This window comes from Hydra vulgaris, chromosome 08 (genome assembly GCF_038396675.1).
Source record: "Hydra vulgaris chromosome 08, alternate assembly HydraT2T_AEP".
NCBI lineage: Eukaryota > Metazoa > Cnidaria > Hydrozoa > Anthoathecata > Hydridae > Hydra > Hydra vulgaris.
Genome location: NC_088927.1, coordinates 20,860,781 through 20,881,523, shown reverse-complemented (window position 1 = coordinate 20,881,523; position 20,743 = coordinate 20,860,781). Strand labels below are relative to the sequence as shown.

Genomic DNA, 20,743 nt, shown 5'->3' with positions numbered 1-20,743 from the left:
TTTTGTATTTTTAATTTTTTATTTTTTTGTGTTTTTTGATTTTATATTTTTTTGTGTTTTTTGGTTTTATATATATATATATATATATATATATATATATATATATATATATATATATATATATATATATATATATATATATTTTTTTTTTTTTTTTTGTTTTTTATTTTTTTGCCGTTGTGCGGAAAGAAATCGAGAGTTTAGATTAAGTTAAAAAAAGAAGAAATTTTAAAATAGGTTAAGGAAAGGTTCATAAGGTAAAAAGAATGATTTATATGCAAAAAAATTATAAAAGGAATTACAGGACTTTTAAATAAACATTACGTTACGAACACTATAGATAAAAAAATTTTTGTGTTAAAATAATATTTCATAAAATAAGGGCTGGCAGTGATTTGCTTATTTTATATAAAAATAAAATTGTTGTATAACATAAAAAAAATTGCAAGAGGGAAGGAAGTCTTTACTAAACATACAACGAGCCGTTGTTTTAATTTAGCTCATATGTTTAGTTTCAGACTTCCATTCTCTACTTGACAGAAAACATTTTTAATACAAAAATACTGACAGAAAATGTCCGTTGTATTTCTACGGACATGATAATTATATTTTAAGGTAATAATATTCCTGATGTTCCTGATTATTACTCTGATCACTGCCATTGGGTCAATTTTTTTGTTGCTGAACATATGGTGGCATCTACTGTTCCATATTGCACTCATGATGGTTTGAGTGAGTGTCAACAGCAGCTGCGAAGTGGGGTTTTTCACCGATAAATTCGCTGTTTCAATCGAGAAAATTGAATTTATCGGAGAAAAGTTGTTTCGGGATGTCAAGGAGTTATATACGTGTTTAAAATACTCCCAAATTTCTACAGAAGGAGGACAGTAGGCAAAGATGTGCATGTTGTCCTCGATTTTACCACAAGTTTTGCATTTGTTATTTTTGACGATCTGCTGCCTTGTGCTTTTGGCTAGCAAGGCCGCAGACGGTAAATGTTGTGTAAAAAACGAAAGAGGATGTTTTGAGTCGGTCCGCATGCGTGGGAGGTGAAGTTTTTTTTTCAAATTTGGGTCCACGGCATTGTTGTTTTTGTTGAACCGTTCCAGAAAAGTTCTGCTGGGACCACTGTCTTTTTGTTTTTTGCCACTTCTAAGTAAAAATTTTTTGTTGTTTTTAGGGGGACGTTAAAAAGGGACCCGTTTTTGCCTAATATTTCTATTGTTGTTTTGTAGTACTGAGACGTTTTGTTGTCCCAGTGTTTCGGAAAATTGTTCTGCTTTAAAAAGTTCCAGCTTTGGTGTTGGTTCGTAAATTTTATAAGTGAACTCGCCAACCAATACTTTGAAAAGTAGTAATAATCGTGAGCTTTGTCCTCTTTGCACTCTTTCAGTTGAAAGAGTGTTTTGAGGCGAAGTGCAAGACTTATCTCCTTCGGTGATAAAATTCCGAGACCCCCGCTTTTGACGGGTAAGAAAAGTGTCTCTCTTTTGACCGGATTGAAATTGGTCTTTTGCCATAGATTTTCGAAAATGGCTCTATGCCGACGTTCAATTGCCCATTCGGGAACGGGCAGCACGTTTGCCAGAAACCACACTTTTGACTTTGCTAACGTATTTATCAACATAGTCTTTCCCCTAAGTGACAAAGTACGTAGTATTTCATCCGTACGTAGTATTTCATCCGTTTGGATGAGTCAACTTTAACTTTTATACCACATGATATATTGATTTAGGTCATTAATTATTGCATCTGAATCAACACAAATTCATGTCTGTTTTGATTGTGGCTTGATAATTTTTTATATTATAAAAGGGAAAATATAATAGCAAATTATATTTCTATAATTAACTGAAATATTTAGATGAAAAATAATTATTATAAATTATGCGAATATATATTTGTATATCTGCTTTTTCTCGATGAAAACACAACGTCGATCCATTGTATATAACCCAACGTTGATCCAATGCATATAATCCAACGTTAATCCATACACATTGGATAAAGGTTGAGTTATAGACATTGGATCAATGTTAATCTATATACATTGGGTCAATATGGGGTTATACACATTTGATCAACCTTGATCCCTATAGATTGGATCAACATTGGGTTTAGATCGGAAAAACAACCACCTTTTCCGATATTTTTACAAACGTTGGACCAATGTAATTTTCCTAACTATTTTTAATCGTTAGTCGTTACTAAGGTTTTCATTAATATAAATATAATAAAACTAACATTGGATCAACGTTGTACTTGCATCGGAGAAAACAGTCAACATTCGCAATGTGTTTTCATATGTTGGCCAAACGCAAGTGTGCTAGCTGGGTTCCAAAAGAGTTCTTGATAAAGTGTAAGGTGAGGGGGGGGGGGGAAGGTTGACAGGTCTGTTTTTTGCCATTTAAGGCCTAGAAAAAACATTTTGCTAACCAAGATGTTAACATAAAAAAAGATTCTCGTTGGCTATTATTTGCCGACTCCAGTGTCCAAATTTACCTACTTATTTTTGAATGTAATTTTTGTTGGGGGGTTAGACACCCCCCGACGCGTCTCCTCGGGTAGGCCCTTAAGATTATGATAATGGTAATGATGATGATAATGTTTATTGATGAATGTGCTAAAAGAAATGTTAAATTTAATAAAACTAAAGTAAAAATTAAATTTTCTCGTAAATTTACATTTAGATTCATGAAGAAAAATGCGAATATTTACCTCTTTGTTGTGTAAATCAATGTGGTATGAAAATTTTGCGTAAAGAGGTTTGATTTAAAATCTAAATAGCTGTTTAATATTAAAAGTATTCTTTTTTACCCAAGTAAACATTTGAAATGTTAAAAACGCCAAAACAACGTCTACTTTACGCTTGACATCTTTAACACGTCTTTAATATGTCTTTTAAACGTCGTGTGTTTACTGAAACATTAAACTCACTTGGGTAAAACTTTATCTTTGAAACTTTTCATAGATGTCTTCCCATATTACTGATAGTTGCGATAATACAATTATTCCGTGTCAATATTTGAATATTGGATGCAAATTTAAGGTAAGAAAATAAGTTTTGAAAAATTAAAAGTTTTTATTCTTTAAAAATTAAAATTGTATAAAATTTTTAAATTATAATAAGCGAGAAATCAGGTACACATCATGCTATATATCATCAGTATATTAATCAGTTATATATCATTTATATATATATTTATATCCCTATCCACAACATTTCTTAATTTTGTTGTTCAAAAACTATTTATATTTCCAGTGATTAAAGTTTTCAGAATGTTTTCAGAATGCTTTCAGAATGTTTTCAGAATGTGTCAACAAGCTTTATATATACCTTGATAAAAGGCTTTAGTTATACATTGATAAAATTTCTGGGAAGGCAGTGTTTTTTTTTTTAGATTTTTTAGCTAATGCAAGTTTCGAAAATTTTACACCTACTTTACCAGTACATAATTTGTTTTTACTCACTATTTTAACTTTAAATTAAAAAAGTCAAAAACTTTACTTATTCTAAAGGATTAGCAGTTCAAAGACAAAGTGATCACAAACAGCGCTTCCTTGCATAAAAAAAGTTATCAGTAAATCAGTAACCACCATTTATAACTTTCATTTTGATTTAGTAAATTTTAATAAGATTCCATAACTAGAGACATTAAAATAAGTGGAAATCATAATACTATTTTGTTACGCTTACTATTTAGAAAATTTTTTTAAAACAGTTTTCTTTAATATCATTTTCTCATTAATACAATAAAAACACATTGAAAAATTTCAGACTTTTTTTTATTGCTTAATATCTTTTCTGGTGTTAATAGATTTTGCATTTTAGGACTAAAAATTTCTGTCAAGTTTTTTGATTAGTGATTTTCAATTTTGACAACTAACAACCTTAATCACAGGTAAAAATTTTAGTGGAAGGTTAGTTTTAATTCACAAACAAAAAAAAGTCTTAGTAACAAAGCGTTTTTTATTAATTTTGGCAGAAACAATATTTCATCGGCAATTATTTATACAGCTCCCCACTATTTGTCACTGTTTGTTCTCCGTATACTAGCAATTATACTTTGTCTCAAAATATTTGTTTTGTGGTAAGACACATCATATTGTGTGGCCGTGGCGCAGTGGTTTGAGTTCTGGTTCAGAATCAGTGTAGAAAGTACTTTATGAAGTGAAACCATAGAAGGTCTCGAAACGGTAGTATAGATAAAAATCGTTGAAATGTAGTTGACATACTGCCCATTGTAATGCTTTTCGCTAATCTTCGGTTCGAGACAACTGTGAACTCCAGTATTTACAACTGTTTTATCACCGGGCAAGTACTTTAACCAAAGGCTACACTTTTTTCAGAAGCTGGTGGATCATAACTCCTCTATAAATGTTCTTTAATAGTATTTATTAACCTTCTTTTCTGTTAAAATTATTTTATCACGTTGGCCATTAAAGGAAAGACCTGTTAAATGATTATTATTAATTTTTGAACTCTCAACTTTAAGCTCTTTCATGGTTCGATACCTCTCCCTTGCAAATTTGTTATTATCAATCGTTAAAGATGTTTTTAATTCAGTGAATTAGCTTACGTTAAGCATAACCGTGGCTTGAAGCGATACTCCAAATCTTTGGGTTATTGAGGTCTTTGTAAGTTTTTTTCGCATTTGCAAATGAATGAAGTCAACTATCAGTGATTATATTTGTAGTTACCAGGTTTAATTTTCTCATCCTCAATAATTGTCTCATGATATTTTAAAAACCTTGATGTTGATGAAGACACCATTAGGCTGCAATGAGCTAAACGCAATAGGTTTAGAACTAATAAAGGCATTATTTTGTATTTTTTCAGCACGTACTTAGAGACTTTTTTGGATCTCTCAATTTTTTGCAAATCGAGAGATCCAATGCACGTTAGGTGATTGTTTTCTAATCAAAGAAATATATGTTTCTTAATAGGAACTTTTGTTTTCTTTGCGCAATTACTGTCTGTAAAAATAGAGCACTTTTAAGCTGTAATCTATAAAAAAGCGTAATTCTTTAAACTTCTCTAAACATGCTTTAGTTGCCATGTTTTTTTAACTATAACAATTAGAAGAGTTTATTTTCAAAACACGGTATGGAAATTTTAATTTATTTTCAATGTGCAGTATTTAATTGTGATCAATCCATGGCATATGTATATTACTTCTGCGCAATTGCAAACTCGCGTTAATGAAATGGCGGATTGCGATGGACAAGATTAATGCGTTACCTAATTTCCTATTTTACATTGAAAAAAAGATACAATGCTTCAAACGAGAAAAAGAAAAAGTACTTCTTCGTTTCTAGCGTTTGTTCATACTTTCATACTTTTTTGTTCAACTGAACTGATTATGGAATGGTGATATAAAATATATTAAAAAGACATCTTATATTAATGAGTTTAAATATATTTTTTGTCTGTTTCTTTTTATGGAAATTATTCAATAATAATACTTTTTATTTGTTTGTTTGCAGTATTTTATTTTTAAAACTTAATTTCATTTAAAAGTTTAACGATAAAATTTATTTTATATTAATTGCCCGTTATTCCCGAACTGGCTTGAAAATTAGAGAGGAAACAAAAAATTGTTGGCCTATGAAGATAAGAGAGAGATATGTTGTAAAAAATTTGATGCATTTTCCAATGCATCAATTCTTTGTCTATTTTCAGATGCCTTCTATTGATAAAGCAAGAAATACACATAAAGTTGATTCTTCTTTCCTTGAAAAAGCAATGATTTAACAATATGCTCACCACCATTACTTTCCCCAAATGAGAGCATTTCTACCTTTCATCAGATAGATTTTTTGATAGGGTTTAGCAGGATATTAAAAAACGTGAGCATAATTTACAACCTACTATTTACGGAGCAGTGGCGTTACTGTGGTTGATGTAACCCAGTACGGTAAATTTTTGGTGTCATTCCTCAAGACTTTCACTAGCAGGACCAACGACATGGAATAATATTTTAATCATAAGGAAAGATTTTTTGTGAAATGAAGAAAGTAGTAAAAAATGAAGAAATAGCAGATTTGTTATTAGAAAATATCTAAAATTCAAAACCTGAAATATATTGGTTAGGCCAAATGCAAAAATAAATTAACTCAAACATGAGCTGTTCTGTCATGATTATATTTCATTCATTCTGGTGCTACCCCTCTGTGTCAGGTTGTGTTGGTTTTACCCAGTGCGGCTTGCACCTTTGCACCCCTGTAGTGACACCACTGATAAGAGACTTTTTAAGACGACATGGGAATATTTTTGTTAATGGCCAGGATTGATCAGCTTTAGACTTTGAAGCAGAAAAAAATTTATGAAAACAATAAAAACGTTTGACAAAAGTTAGACTAAAAAAATGATCAATTTCAACTATCAGGAATTATTACTATGTTACCATCACACTGAGCTAACCTTGCATTGCCTACTTAAGAAGGTGAAGAAATAGGATACTTTTAAACTAAGTCTCCTAGTGTTTAACTATGTAAGACGATTAAATTAAAATGTTAATTTTAAACTCTAAAATTGAATGCAAAATAAAAAAAATGTTATGGCTTGTTGTTTCATATTTAACTCTCCGAAATAAACTTAAATTCACTATTGTGAATTTTGAAACAGTAGTTTACATTGAAATAAAATATGCTTTTATTTCCAGATTATCCTTATAGTTCTTTTGATATAAAAGAATTTTGAAACAAATCAAGACCATAAGAAGTTGAAATAAAATCATCTGAATACATCACGCGCTGCTTTACACAAATAAATGGTGATAGTGACACAAACAAAATGTGAAAAAATGTCCTTACTACTTACAGCGTTTAATAATATTTATTTCGTTGGAAGCATTTTAGCCAAATGCATTGGTGATTCAAAAATTAGGCTGTCTTATGTAATAATAATAAAGCAATCAAAAGTTATAGGGGAGAACAGGGTGAGATGGGACAAAAAAATTTGCTTGCCTGCTGCGCTTTAAATTTTCCACAAAAACCATACAAATCGGTTTAAAACTATAGTCCAATGAATTGTCATGTTAAATTATTGCAAAACCCATTATTTAACCATCAAATTAAGTTCAAGGGCTTGGTTTTTTAAGTGACACTGTTTGTCTTATGTCACCCTATCTTGGGGTGTAATGGTGAAATGAGACAAAAATAGAAACAAATAATTTTAAGCATTATTTTATTGTTTATTCTACTCCTTATAAAACATAACAATATACAAAATTTATTTATGTTTAAAAAAATTAAAATACCATTTTAAATGCATTTGTAACTTTGTTCAACAGGTTGCTTGATGTTTAAATTGAGTCAATATTACGTTGATGCCTGAGGGGGTAACTTTTTTTCTTTTTCTTATCTTTATCTTCTTTTTCTCTTTTACATTCTAATAAACTTTCAACTAGTTTATTTCTTGTTGGTGTGTCAGTCAATACAAGAGACCTAGAACACTTTCTTTTTGCACTTTTTCTCTCTGCCACCCTTTCACCCGCTTTTGGAAATGGCCTTATATCTTTTGCTGTCCAATGGTAGGCAGAAGGGCTGATTTGCTGTTTCTTTTCATTAATAACTTCAGATACAATACACAGTGATGTGGGGATTGTTTGTTTGTCGGAATTGTCATTTGCTGGAATTGGTCGATCAGATACATGAGAACATAAAAATTCGACATCACTGAAAACATATGGATCGTACAGGAAAATGCCAGCTGCTTTAAAACTATTTTGAATGTTTTGGGAAGTAAAGGCTCTCGTATAAGCTATTCCTAAATTTTCAGAAATGTCATATATCGTCATAGGAGTATTTGGATGTGTCTTTAACCATGAATCACATGCTGAATTGTAAAATTTCTTTAATGGCCCAAATACTGATCTGTCAAGTGGTTGGAGTTTATGGCTGCAATGGGGTGGCAATGTCAAGGGCTTTATCCATCAGATCAATCGATATATGAGTTTTGTGGTTGTCCATTATTAAAAGTAATGGATAATCCTTGTTAGGATGTCCATACTCCACAAAATGATCAAACCATTTTAAAAAAATTTCTGTATTTATCTATCCACTAGGATTAGCATCACCTTTTGTACCTGTTGGTGCACCTTTGAGCATATGGCTACGAAAGTGGACACAAGGAAATATCAAAAATTGTGGAATAAAATTTCCAAGGGCATTAATGCATCCCACCATTGTAACTAGGGTTCCCCTTTCAACAGAAGTTACCTGTCCTACTTGCTTTACTCCTTTACCAGCAATCACTTTCACTGGCTTATGAACAGTTGTCAGACCTGTTTCATCAATATTGTAAATGCAATCAGCAGAAAAGTTATAGCGCTTCTGCACACTGTCAAGGTTTTTGAAGAAAATATCTACATTTGTGCAATTGAAACTAGTTGTTCAACTGAGGCTGGTAGCTCCTGGCGTACGAATAGATAATTTTGTACGATTAAGAATAAATAAAACCATTCAGTTCTAGCTGTTTCACTCTTTTTCCAGTTTTATGGTATTTTAATGTCATTTTTAATTGCATATTGAAATGCAAGTTACTTTGTTTCTCTAACATCAAGCCCATAATGCATATTAGATGCTTGACGAAGATATATTGAAAGTTCATCTTATTGTGTCTTATTAAAAATATATTTATGTTGTTCATCAAAGTATAAGTTACTGTAAGAAGTTTCTTTATTAACCTTTATTTTCCGCTGTAAATTTGATTTTGAAATTGTATACTCTTGTGCAGCTACTCGTAGTGATAAACTGCCAGATTCGACACCCATCACAGCAGCTTTTATTGTATGAGCATCAGGCTTTAACCGACTTGTCGCTCGTTTGTACTTTCTTTCACTCCATTATTAAAAAAAGTTATGCTCTTTTTAATTGCATTAACCAAAACCCAGATTAGGCTATAAATTTTAGATTTATTTTAATGAAAATAAAATAGTATCACAACCCTATAAAACTTAGAATGTGATTAAATTTAATAAGGCTAATAGTGAAGAACTTTATTTAAACTGAATTTAAAATACAAAAATGATTGGCATTAAAACAATACTTACAGTGAAAGATGTCTTCAGGACAAAGTAACAAAGAAATCCAATATAATTATTATTATTTTGATAAAAACACTTTACTATAAAGTAAACATTGAAATCTTATCATAAACATAAACATAATTTTATGTTCACTTGCTTTTTTACAAAAATATCGATTATAAAAGTTAAAGCACAATAAATTAAAAAAGTGATAAAATTGAACAGTGTCCCATTTCACCCCAATTTTCCTGTCCCAAGTCACCCCATCACTAGTAAATGTGAGAAAACCTTTATTTTATATAGTTCTCGTAGCCATATGCTAATCATATTTCTTCAGTAGTTAAATAAAACAATAGTGAATAATTAAAAACCATAAACGTAAAAATATATGCAAACAACACATAAATATTTAATATTAATGATGTCTTCAAAATCCAGGAAAATTGTTAGATTTTTACATATTCGCAAATAATCCGAAAAAAAATACTTCTGAAACTTAAAAAACACAATAATATGAAGAAGCTATTGCAAACTTATAACATATATAAAAAACTTTTGCTTTATTAAATTTCTCACTGAGATATTGCCAAGTCCCATCTCACCCCGTTTTCCTCTACATTTTCTTGGTGTTTTTATTAGTGAAAATCTTAAAAGGAAAAATCGTACCAATACTTTATGCCACAAAGTTTTAAAAAATATTGAAGTATTGTATAAAGTAAGAAATTTTATAAATAGACATGCATTAATTCAACTTTTTTTACTCACTTATTCAATGCAATGTAAACTATGCAAATATTGCATGAGGTAGTATTAAAAAAAATAAAATTCGATCCTCTATATCGGCAACAGAAGCATCATGCACGATTAATAAACTTTGAAGGCCGTTAAACTCGAACAAGACCTCTTTTATTGGAAATGAATGTTCCTAATATATATCAACTAAATGTTTTTAATGTTTTTTGCTTTATGTAAAATGTAAAGTAAACTTTATGCCTAAATCCTTTCCAAATTTATATGCAATGAAATCAAAAAACAAATATGACCTCAGAAATTACAACCTTGTTCATAAACATTATTTGCATGTAAGTTTTGGAAGATCTCTTATGTCATATCACGGAGCTTTTCTTTGGAACCTAATAGTTTTAAAAAAAATTGAGTTTTTTCAAAGTTGGAATTTTCTTTAATTTAAAAATAAATTTGAAAAAGTTATTTTCTTATTTGATAGTATATTCGAGTTCTTTTAAGCTTGATCTTTATTTTGATCTGTATTGTGTGATTCCTTAATGTGATATTGGAATAATTAGGTTATTTATATAATATTCAGGGGTGTCCCGGATAAACTATCAGACCGGATATCCGGGTCGGATAGTATTATTATTTGGTATCCGTTTTTTGGCCATTACTACATAACCTTATCTGGTTTTTTATATACAGGATATTTCATGTTAACATCATTTGAAAATTGAAAGAAACCTAGAAATGTTATATTTTTAAATAACCTAATGTTAATGGTTTCTTTTTAGTATTGTTATTATTAAGGGTAAGTGGTCCACAACGGGCCCCAAAGGTGAGATAAACCCCTATCAAATCTCTTGCTTGGACATTAATTATTACAAATTTGACTTTAGAATATTGTTCAACTGACCATAAACATTTGAGTAAACCATCCAAAAAATAGTTTTTCTTATTGTTAGTTTTTCTTATTGTTAATTTTTCTTATTGTTAATTTTTTTTTATTGTTAATTTTTCTTATTGTTAATTTTTCTTATTGTTAATTTTTCTTATTGTTAATTTTTCTTATTGTTAATTTTTCTTATTGTTAATTTTTCTTATTGTTAATTTTTTTTATTGTTAGTTTTTCTTATTGTTAATTTTTCTTATTGTTAATTTTTTTTCTTATTAATTTTTGGAAAAAAGAATATATATAAAAGTACTACTTTTAAAATTTTATCAACCTAAGTGTCCATTTTTAATGTGAATAATGAACAGAAGATTATGTATCATCAACAAATCAGTTATAGTCAATTTTTGATTAATAATAAATGGGGCTATTTTAGGCTACTTCCACGAAAAAGGGGCTCCTAGCATTTCTTTGTTCAACGGTTGTTTCTTAACATAAGGCATAGTTACACCTTTAATTTTCTGATGTTAAATTGCAGAACATAGATTAAATTTCCTGAAAATTTTTATGTAATTTTTGGTTGTAATCTTTATGTAAATTTTTTTGTAATCTTTTTTTAAAAAGGGGCCTGTTTTAGGTCACTCCCCTAATATTATTAAAATACTACGAAAAAAATATATATTCGCAATAAATACATCAGTTTATCACTCATTTATATTTCTTTTACCTCAACGTAGAGAAACTAGCATTTTAGGCCTTGATTGCTTGTCCTCATAAATAATGAAAACAATCTTCCGAAAATACAGAGGATGCAGGTGGTGCTAGAAAATTAAGTGCTAGCTCTTTTAGCAGTGGAAACTTCTCTTCATATTTCCAATAATTTAAAACTTTAGTCATTATTTTTTCTATAATCCAGTGATTAAAGAAAACATCCTCTCCATGAGCAGCTTTTAAAAAGGAGACTTAATCAGGTTTTAATACATTTTGAACTTCTTTGTGCAGCTCAAAAAGATTCAGTATTAATTTTTTTTTCCTCTTCATACAAATTACAATAAATTTTTTTTTGCGTGATTATGCTGCGGAGTTGTGCAAAAGGACCTCTGACCAGATTTATTACATCCCCTGCTTATCTGATTTCCAAATGGAATGCATACTGCTCTTAAACCACAGCTATCATTAATTTTGAAAAGTTTTCAAACAAAGTTCGCCATTTTGAAGGTTTATCACGATAATATTTTGTCATTATAAAATATATACTTTAGGATTTCAATTGCGTTATCCGGATATCCGGCCAGATATTTTTTAAATATCCGGGTATTCAATATCCGGTCGGTTAATGAAAAAATATTATCCGGGATACTCCTAATAATATTTATACGAAAAGTGTTTTATAATTGAAATTTGAGTTTTTAAATATTGCTGTTTAACGGTATTCTTTAGTTAACGGTATTGTTGTTAACGATACGCTATTCTTTAAATACTCGGGTATTTTCACAAAACATTTTTAAGCGTAAGTTTAGTGCAAGTTTGGCGTAAGTTTTAAGTTCACTTATTTCGTATTCACAAAACTTGCGCAGCAGCTTAATACAAAATTTAGGATTTATTTTTTGTAAGTTCAACTCTCAAATTATGGTATTCACAAAACATCTTCAGAAAATGCTCAGCCTGATTTAAGCAAGAAAATTTTCTTGCTTAACGCCAAGGTTAAGGTAGCTTCTACTAAACGTAACTTTAAAGTTACGTTTAGTAGAAGCTACCTTAACCTTGGCGTAACTTTAAAATATTTGCGCTCATGTATACCAACGTTTTTTGCTTAGATTTGTAATAAGATTTTTTATAACTTGTGATAAACATGATGTATGTCTCTATAAGTGATTGTTTAGTTAATAGATTATACTACTTTTTGTTAAAGTTCAGTAAAAAGTAGTTTTTTTAATTTATAATTACTTCCGTAAAGGAAATAGTTATGATTTAAGTTATTACAGCAAAACAAATACATTTGCACATTTTTTTTAATTCATTGATTAAACCATAAAATTGAAAAAATTACAAACTTATTTATTATTTTACAAAAATAGGATCGGCGCCACTCGCGCAGTTAAAATCTAGTCATTCGACTTTAATAAAATAAACAAATAAAGGAAAAACTAGTAATATAGATAGCGACCAAAAGAAAATAAAGCAAAACGAAAATAAGAACAATAATATTTAATAAAGCAAGACAAATATAACAAAAAGGAGAAAAAGTGAATTAACTGACATAAGAGATAACGAACGAATGAGATAACACAACAATTGACGATCAGAATGACGATAGAAAATAAAAAAGAAAACAAAAACATATTTTTAAATATTGAGACAAAAATATAATAACTTGATAATAGCAACTAACATAAAAAGCAACAATAATAAAAATAATAAGCTTCCCGTTATTTTACAGAAAAAATATTGTTTTCCCCGCTAAACAACAGAAAGGTTATGGCAACTCAGCTGCCGTATAGCTTTCGTAAATGAAAGGAATGTTGCTCATATAAAAATTTAAAAAGTGAACTTTTTAAATATAAAATAGATTGTATGCTATCGAAAATATTATCTAAAACAAATTATCTTTGATTTACATAAAAATATTAAATTTTCCGTGATTTACATTTCAATTTAACAACAAATACATCAATAAATAAACAATTTGTGAATAAACAACTTCAAAAAAAAAAAAAATTAAAATTTTAATAAAGCACATAATAATATAATTATATTACATAATCCTATATACATTTACATTATAGATATACATAAAAATTTATTTTTATCTAATAAATATAATGGTTTCGTAAAATATAAATAAATCAACCCAAATACAAAAAAATAAAGTATTTCCTTTCTTATCCATTTCGAATCAACTAAAAAGAAAAATACATAAGTTTTTGAGTAAGGAAACATTTTTATATTTAATAAAGTAATAATATAAAAAAATACTCATTGTGTGCAATGATTGGTTATCTTCAAGTTGTTACTCTATATGACTGATTTAGCGAAGGCCAATTTTTTGCCATTGTTGGTGACAGTACTAAAATAGATTTAATTAAAATTAGAAAATTAGATTTTTTTACATTATCAAGTGAATAAAGATCTTTAGAACTTCTTTAAAATTAAATTCTAATAACCAATTACTAAAGTTACCTACCAAATAATACAATGATTTTTTGAGCAGCAGATAAATTAAGAAAAAGTCTAAAACTCTATTTTAACTCTAATAACAGTTATTCATTCTAATAAACATTTTGACAATCTAAATGTTGTTTTCTTATCTTTAATAAAAATTTATTTTGATTTATTATAAAACCATTTAAAAAATCAAATTTAAAATTTTTTATACTAAGTTATGTTACAAATTTTATTTACCATTGTTATATATTATAATATAATAAAAAATTAATAATTCATAATAGAAAATTAACAACTTTTACCCATCTCGTCTTTAACCATCGCTAAAATAAACTAAATTTATGAAATAATTTCATCATTCTAAGGATGTTTAAAAATTAACCTTTTTTTGCTTAAGCTAAAAATTGTCACAAAATTACACTCTTTATTACTATTATTTTTGCTAAACACAAAATAATTAAAAATAATTAATTTAATATCCCTGGAGTTGATAATACATCAATATATATATATATATATATGTGTGTGTGTGTGTGTGTGTGTGTGTGTGTGTGTGTGTGTATATATGCACATATATATATATGCATAAATATGCATATTTATATATATATATATATTTATTTATGCATAAATACGTATAAATATTTATGCAACAGATTTTACTTGGACAAGAATTGATTTTCTGTAAACACATAGTTTTCATTATCCAGTTTTTGCTAAATAATATCAAATATCTAAATATCTCAAAATAAAAGTACAACAACAACAACAGCAACAACAACAACAACATTAAACAACAACAACAGCAACAACAACAACAGCAACAACAACAACAACAACAACTAGCAGCCACAACAACAACAAACATTACAAAGGAATTTTTTTTTAAACAACTAAAAAAAGTAATACAAAAGTACTAATTTAAAAAAATTTTTAGTCAAATGGGGGTCAAACCGAAACTATTTAATTCTCGAATTTGACGTGACAATGCGAGGGCAAACAAGTGTTCTTTTTTTCTTTCCTTTGGCATTTCTTTTCACTTTTTCAGGGTTGTAGTCGACCATGTATCTATGATACAAAAAGTACTTTAATTTGATTCTATGTCAAGCATTTCCCTCTAATTCTAATTATTTGAGTCAAAATATTGAATCAAACTTATACTAATAAGTCAATAATATTATTTTGAAATAATCTTACCTTTGATTAAACTGTAATGTAGCAAAAACATACGGATGATATTGCATGTTCATTACATAATGAACAGCAAACAATGCCCCAACAGCTTGCAAAGCATCAGTAAAGGTATAGCTTTCTTTCCACTTTCTTTTCCACCAAAACATAAAAATCTTCTGAATCAAACCATGTTCCTGTGAACCAATTAATAAAGTAAACATCCTCTTATTGTTATTCTTTTTATATTGTTATTTCTAGTTATAAATCTCAATGTTAGTCTTTGTAAAAAACTGTCTTTGACAACAAATATTGGATGTGATGTTGGACAAATTTCTGGAATTGCTGCTAAATGTTGACCACAAAATAAATAACATTTAAAATTTAAATCATTTAAAACGAAAAGATTATTTATAAAAAAATACATACATTTACTGATAGTATCAAATGATCCGCTTTATCACCAAAATAAGCTATAAGCAGAGGTACCCATGCCAGACAAACTCGCCAAATGCCCCCATTCCCCATACCAATGACCGTCACTTCAAGCAGAACTTGCTTTACTAAATCTTTACTACATTGATTTGAAAAAAAATAGTAAATAAGTCTTGACTTGGTGCTGATTGTACTATATAACCTTTCCATTAATGGAAAATTCATCAGAGTGGCAAAATGGTCCAGAAGATATTCTATTTGAACTAAATATGGCCATTGAATCAATACTTTCAGAAGAAATGCAGTCATTCCTTTTGAATGCAAAAGGAATGACTGCATTTATTGTTCGACGCTGTAGCAAATAAATATCAGACATACATTTTTTAACATCATTTGTATTCCATGGCAGAATTCTATAGATTTGTTGAAGATGGAACAATGTCGACAAACAGACAAAAAACGTCTAGACTTAATTGGAGGAAGCAATGTTATTAGGTCTTGCTCTTTCAAATATTTTAAATCACCTTAAGGCCTAACAACAATAAACCATTGATGACTTTGTCAGCTTCTCGATGATCCATTGTAGGAAAGACACTAATTAGTTTTTTGAAGTTGTTCCTGTTAAAGTAAAAGAAAATTATTAAAATCTCTAAGTATAATTGATTAAAAACCGATATAGTAGATTTTTACCTTGATATTTATTAATTCCACAGATTCACTAGATAAATTTGGGTCCCAATTTTCAATACTGTGAACATTCAACTTCATTCTTTTTATTAAAATATTAGGTGTACTTGATAAAAAAGTGACATTATGATTTACATTTTCTTTATTGGATTCCATTCTGGACATTGATGTTTCAACTCCATTGGATATCACCTTACCATTTATTTCATCAACAAATGCATCAGAAAAATAAAATTTAGTTAAAAAATTTTAAAAAAATTAAATTTTTTAACTAGATTTAACTAAATTTGTTCTTTCTAAAATACTTTCTTTTACTGTTGTTCAACTGATTTACTACTCTTAATTAAGTAAATAATAGAAAACAAAGTTTTTATATATTTATAAAAAAATAGTACAGATTAATGTCCAATTATTAAATGTTCTGTGAATAATAATGATGCTGTTGTGTGAATAATTATTTTTGCATTTAATAATAAAAAACCATCTTAAAAGATCATTATGATTTATTGTAAAAAAAAAATAATAATAAAGATAATTAAGAAGCTATTTGAATAACAAGGAAGCATAAATTAATATTTCATGAATAGAAACAAAAAATAATAATTACACAAGATAAAATTGATTTAGACCAGAAAAAACTAAAAAAGTGAAAAATAAAATTCTCTAAAGAATTAAATTTAATAAATTTAATAATTTTTTTTTTAATAAATTCCAATGTTATGTGCATAACACATATAAAGATATTAAATACTATAACAAACGAAAGAGAGAGCTCTTTCGTTTGTTGTAGTATTTTATATCTTTATATGTGTTACGAACATAACATATATAGACCTTTAAAAATGTTTTACTTTGTATTCTTAAAAATAGGAAAAGTTTTAAAAAAAAATTATGTTTGAAAACGAAAGGATTTAAACCCACGGATTTAACATCCATTTCAGCCACTTTGGCATGCTATAATATCGATGGTCAAGAGCACAAAGATAATACGTCCAACATTTTATGGTTTTGAGTTATTGTGCGCATTTCATTGAAATAAAAGAATTGAAATGAAAATAAAATAGTTTAAATCAAGACATAATTAATTGAAGAATGCACTGAGTTAAAAATCGTGACAATTTAAAAATATCTTGAATTTTTATAGATTATCAAACTTTCAAATTCAGATTTCTTAAAACAATGGTTTGTGGACGTATTCCCGTTGTGCTCTTGACCATCGATACCATCTTTTAACACTGTTTAATAAACAAAGGACTTATTAAACTTTATAAAACGACATACAAATGCTTTATAAAAATGTATATAAATCAAAATTAAACAAATATTGCTGCAATAAAAATTTTCAAGTAAAAGTAAATCTGTAACATTTGATATAATTTTTAAATTTACATAATTTGAAGTTTACGTCAGATATAAGCATAAACTTTCGTTCACACAGATAAAATACGAATAATGACGGTTTTAAATTGTAGTTTCAAATGCCGAATAGCTTTATAAATTTGAAGGTATTTTAATTTACACATTTATTAACAAATTAACAAAACATAACAATTTTTATTAGTTTTCAATTGTCTATATTGAACAAACACGTAATCTGATTAATCTAAAAAAAGTAATCGAATTAAAAAAAGAAAAAATACACCACAGGAATTCAATTTATTTATACATAATAATAAAACAAAATATATAAAGAAAAGTAAATATTTACAAAAAAAATTTAACTAAATTTGCATTATCAATTATAACCAATTGGCAGATTAACCTCACTCTCACTCATTCTTAAAAATTTTTCAATTTAAGCAACTTAAATACACATTAAATTGCTAAAGCCAATTTTGTGTGTAGTTTATATTGCACATTCTAACATCTCATGCAACATCTGTCCGCTTTCTCTATGCTATCTTTCTAACTGGACTTTTTCAAACTCTGATGGTGTTTCATCATCAAAAACCTCTGCACATATTAAACATCATCAAAAACCTCAGCACATCCTCATTCAATTGACCAATCAGTTACATATCAACGTCCGAAACGTGTGTCGGCGCAGCTGTGTTTGTTCATATTACAAAAACTCTCGGAAATTGACAGTAGGTCGAGTGAATAAAAATGAGCAACTGCTTTTACTCAGTAATTGGTCAGCTTTACGTAAATAAAATATCAGTTTTTCTCAAGTTTTCATTCACGTAAAGCTGAACAATTACTGAGTAAATTGCTAAGCTTCAGGTGAATAAAAATTTCAGTAAAACTGCTAAAGTTTTTATTCAGGTAAAGATGACCAATTCTAAGTAAAAGCAATTGCTCATTTTTATTCACCCTAGTGATGATGAATCAGATTCAACAAAAATAAATGACGAGGCAGATGTTGTTGAAGATAATCTTTCTGATGACGACGAAAGTAATACTTTTATTTACAATTCAAAAAGTAGTAGCAATGATGACGTAGTAATTCATGCGGTGGGAGTAATGATTCAACTGTTAAAACTCATAGAAATTTATGTAAAATAAACTATTGTGTCAAAAGTTGAGGTAACTGGAAGACTTCAAACTCAGAATGTGTTTACTGCCAAAAGCGGAACAACTTCTTATTGTCGTAATATTTTGACACATATTGATGCATTTAGACTAATTATGAATTATGAATGAAGGGTTTTCACGCCTTATCAAAAAATGTACTGTTTTATCTGCCAATTTATCAAATGAAAGATGGAATATAAGCGACATTGAACTTGATACTTTCATAGGCTTAATATATCTTCGCGAATGCATGAACATAAGAAGCTTTCCAGGTAAATTCCTATTGTCTGAAAAATATGTCAACAAAGCTTTTATAGAAACTATGCCGCGTTCTCGATTTGAAGACATCATGAAAAACATTAGATTTGATATACGTTCAGAACGTAGAGAGTTGATAAATTTGCGCTTACGTCATGGGTGCTGACAAGATTTGTGGAAAAGAGTCAAAAATGCTATATATATCTAAGAAGTCTTTAACAATTGATAAGCAGTTGTTCCTAACTAAAGCTCGGTGTCGCTTTACACAGTATATGCCAAATAAACCGAACAAGTTTGGAATCAAATTCTGGATTTTAGCTGATCTAAAGACTAAATATTGTCTCAATATCAAAACGTATCTAGTTAAAGATAAAAGCCGTGTAAAAAATTTGGGTACTCATGTGGTCATGTCACTAAAGGAACCTTATTTAGGCCGCGGGTATAATGTTACTACAGATAACTTTTTTACAAGTGTTGATCTTGCAACAAAACTTTTGCAAAAGAAAACGTCAATTGTTGGAACAGTTAAACATAGTAGAAAAGAAATTGCAGCATTTGATCCACTTTCGCTTTAAGATTTAACTTTCTACATAAATGGACCATTGAACTTGATTGTCTACCAGGCAAAGAAGAAAACTGTGATTTTATTATCAACACTTCATAGAGGGGCGACTAAGGAAAGTGATGGGAAGAAGAAACCAGAGGTAATACTTTATTACAATGCAAATAAATGTGGAGTTGATATATTAGATTCAATGTTTCGACAAATGTCAACAAAATCTGGATGCCGACGCTGGCCGCAGATGTTTTCTTCAATACTTTGGACTTGACCGGTGTAAACTCTTGGATCATTTTAAAGAAATTTTTAAAAATGATCCAAGAGACGAAAGTTTCTTTACACTTTATCTGAACAGTTAAGAGAAGCAAATAAAATTCACCGAAAATCCCTAGTTGCTGCCAACCGTAATACCACAATAGCTACCAACAGCAATACACAACTATCAACTCGTTTAAGATGTCATATAAAAACAAACTGCAAACGTAATCTGACATCAACAGTATGTGCAAATTGTAAGAAACCTGTTTGTGGAAAGTGCTTGGCAAATATATGCAAACATTGCAAATAACCTTAAATATTTGACTAAAATTGTTATGTATATGCACGTTTTTTATAAGGTAGATCAATTGATTCAGCTTAAGATTATTAGGTATAAATATTTATAGCCGCATCTTTGAATGTGTTTTTTATGTAGTTTTTCCGTTTTCAGTAAATAATATCTAAATAATAAAAATCATAAAATATCATTTTATCATCATTAAAATTTTAGCTTCAGCAAAGTATCAAAGTCGTGTTTGGATCAATTGATCCACTTTGGGGCTTCTAGTGTTAAGTGCTTATGAGATATGGGCCCTCTGTTTAATCTGCAATAACCTGAAAAAGCATTGTTAGGTGTCTTAATTCAAAAAAAAAAAAAAAAATTAAGACATAATAAGAGAAGTAAAAACATTAAAGATTAACACTACAAACCAATTTACCTGTTGTTGATGCTTTTCTAGAGCATTGTTGAAATTAGTCAAAATCTGTAAGAAAAGACATTTATTACAAAGACAATTAGCTATTACACAAAATAAAAATAACATAGCCGCTATCGGTGCAAACTAATTTTGCAATTTGATCAGAAAATAAAATTATTCTTACCTTGATTGCACCAAACTAATTTCTTTTTAAACTATTAGCTAATGATCAACATAGGAAACTTTAAACAATTAAAATATACAAAGTTAAAACCACATTTTAACAGTCGACAAAGTGAAAATATGATAGTTGGTAGAGCACCAAAGTATAACTAAAGAAATAAAG

General features: G+C 28.6%; 1 protein-coding gene and 1 long non-coding RNA gene across 4 annotated transcripts in view; one reads left to right on the top strand and one right to left on the bottom strand.

Annotated features, from left to right (window-relative positions):
• LOC136083677 (TNF receptor-associated factor 3-like) overlaps nt 1–20,743 on the top strand; it is a 131,176-nt gene that overhangs the window by 58,939 nt on the left and 51,494 nt on the right. For all 3 annotated transcript variants that reach the window (XM_065803237.1, XM_065803236.1, XM_065803235.1), the window contains exons 5-6: nt 2,691–2,765; nt 2,972–3,049. In XM_065803237.1, coding sequence (XP_065659309.1) covers nt 2,691–2,765; nt 2,972–3,049 — 153 coding nt within the window. The remainder of the gene's footprint in view (nt 1–2,690; nt 2,766–2,971; nt 3,050–20,743) is intronic.
• LOC136084224 (uncharacterized) lies at nt 14,619–16,344 on the bottom strand. The gene is made up of 4 exons (XR_010640407.1): nt 16,114–16,344; nt 15,418–16,041; nt 15,016–15,336; nt 14,619–14,886 (listed from the first exon to the last, which is right to left on the bottom strand). It is a non-coding gene; the product is annotated as an uncharacterized LOC136084224 (long non-coding RNA).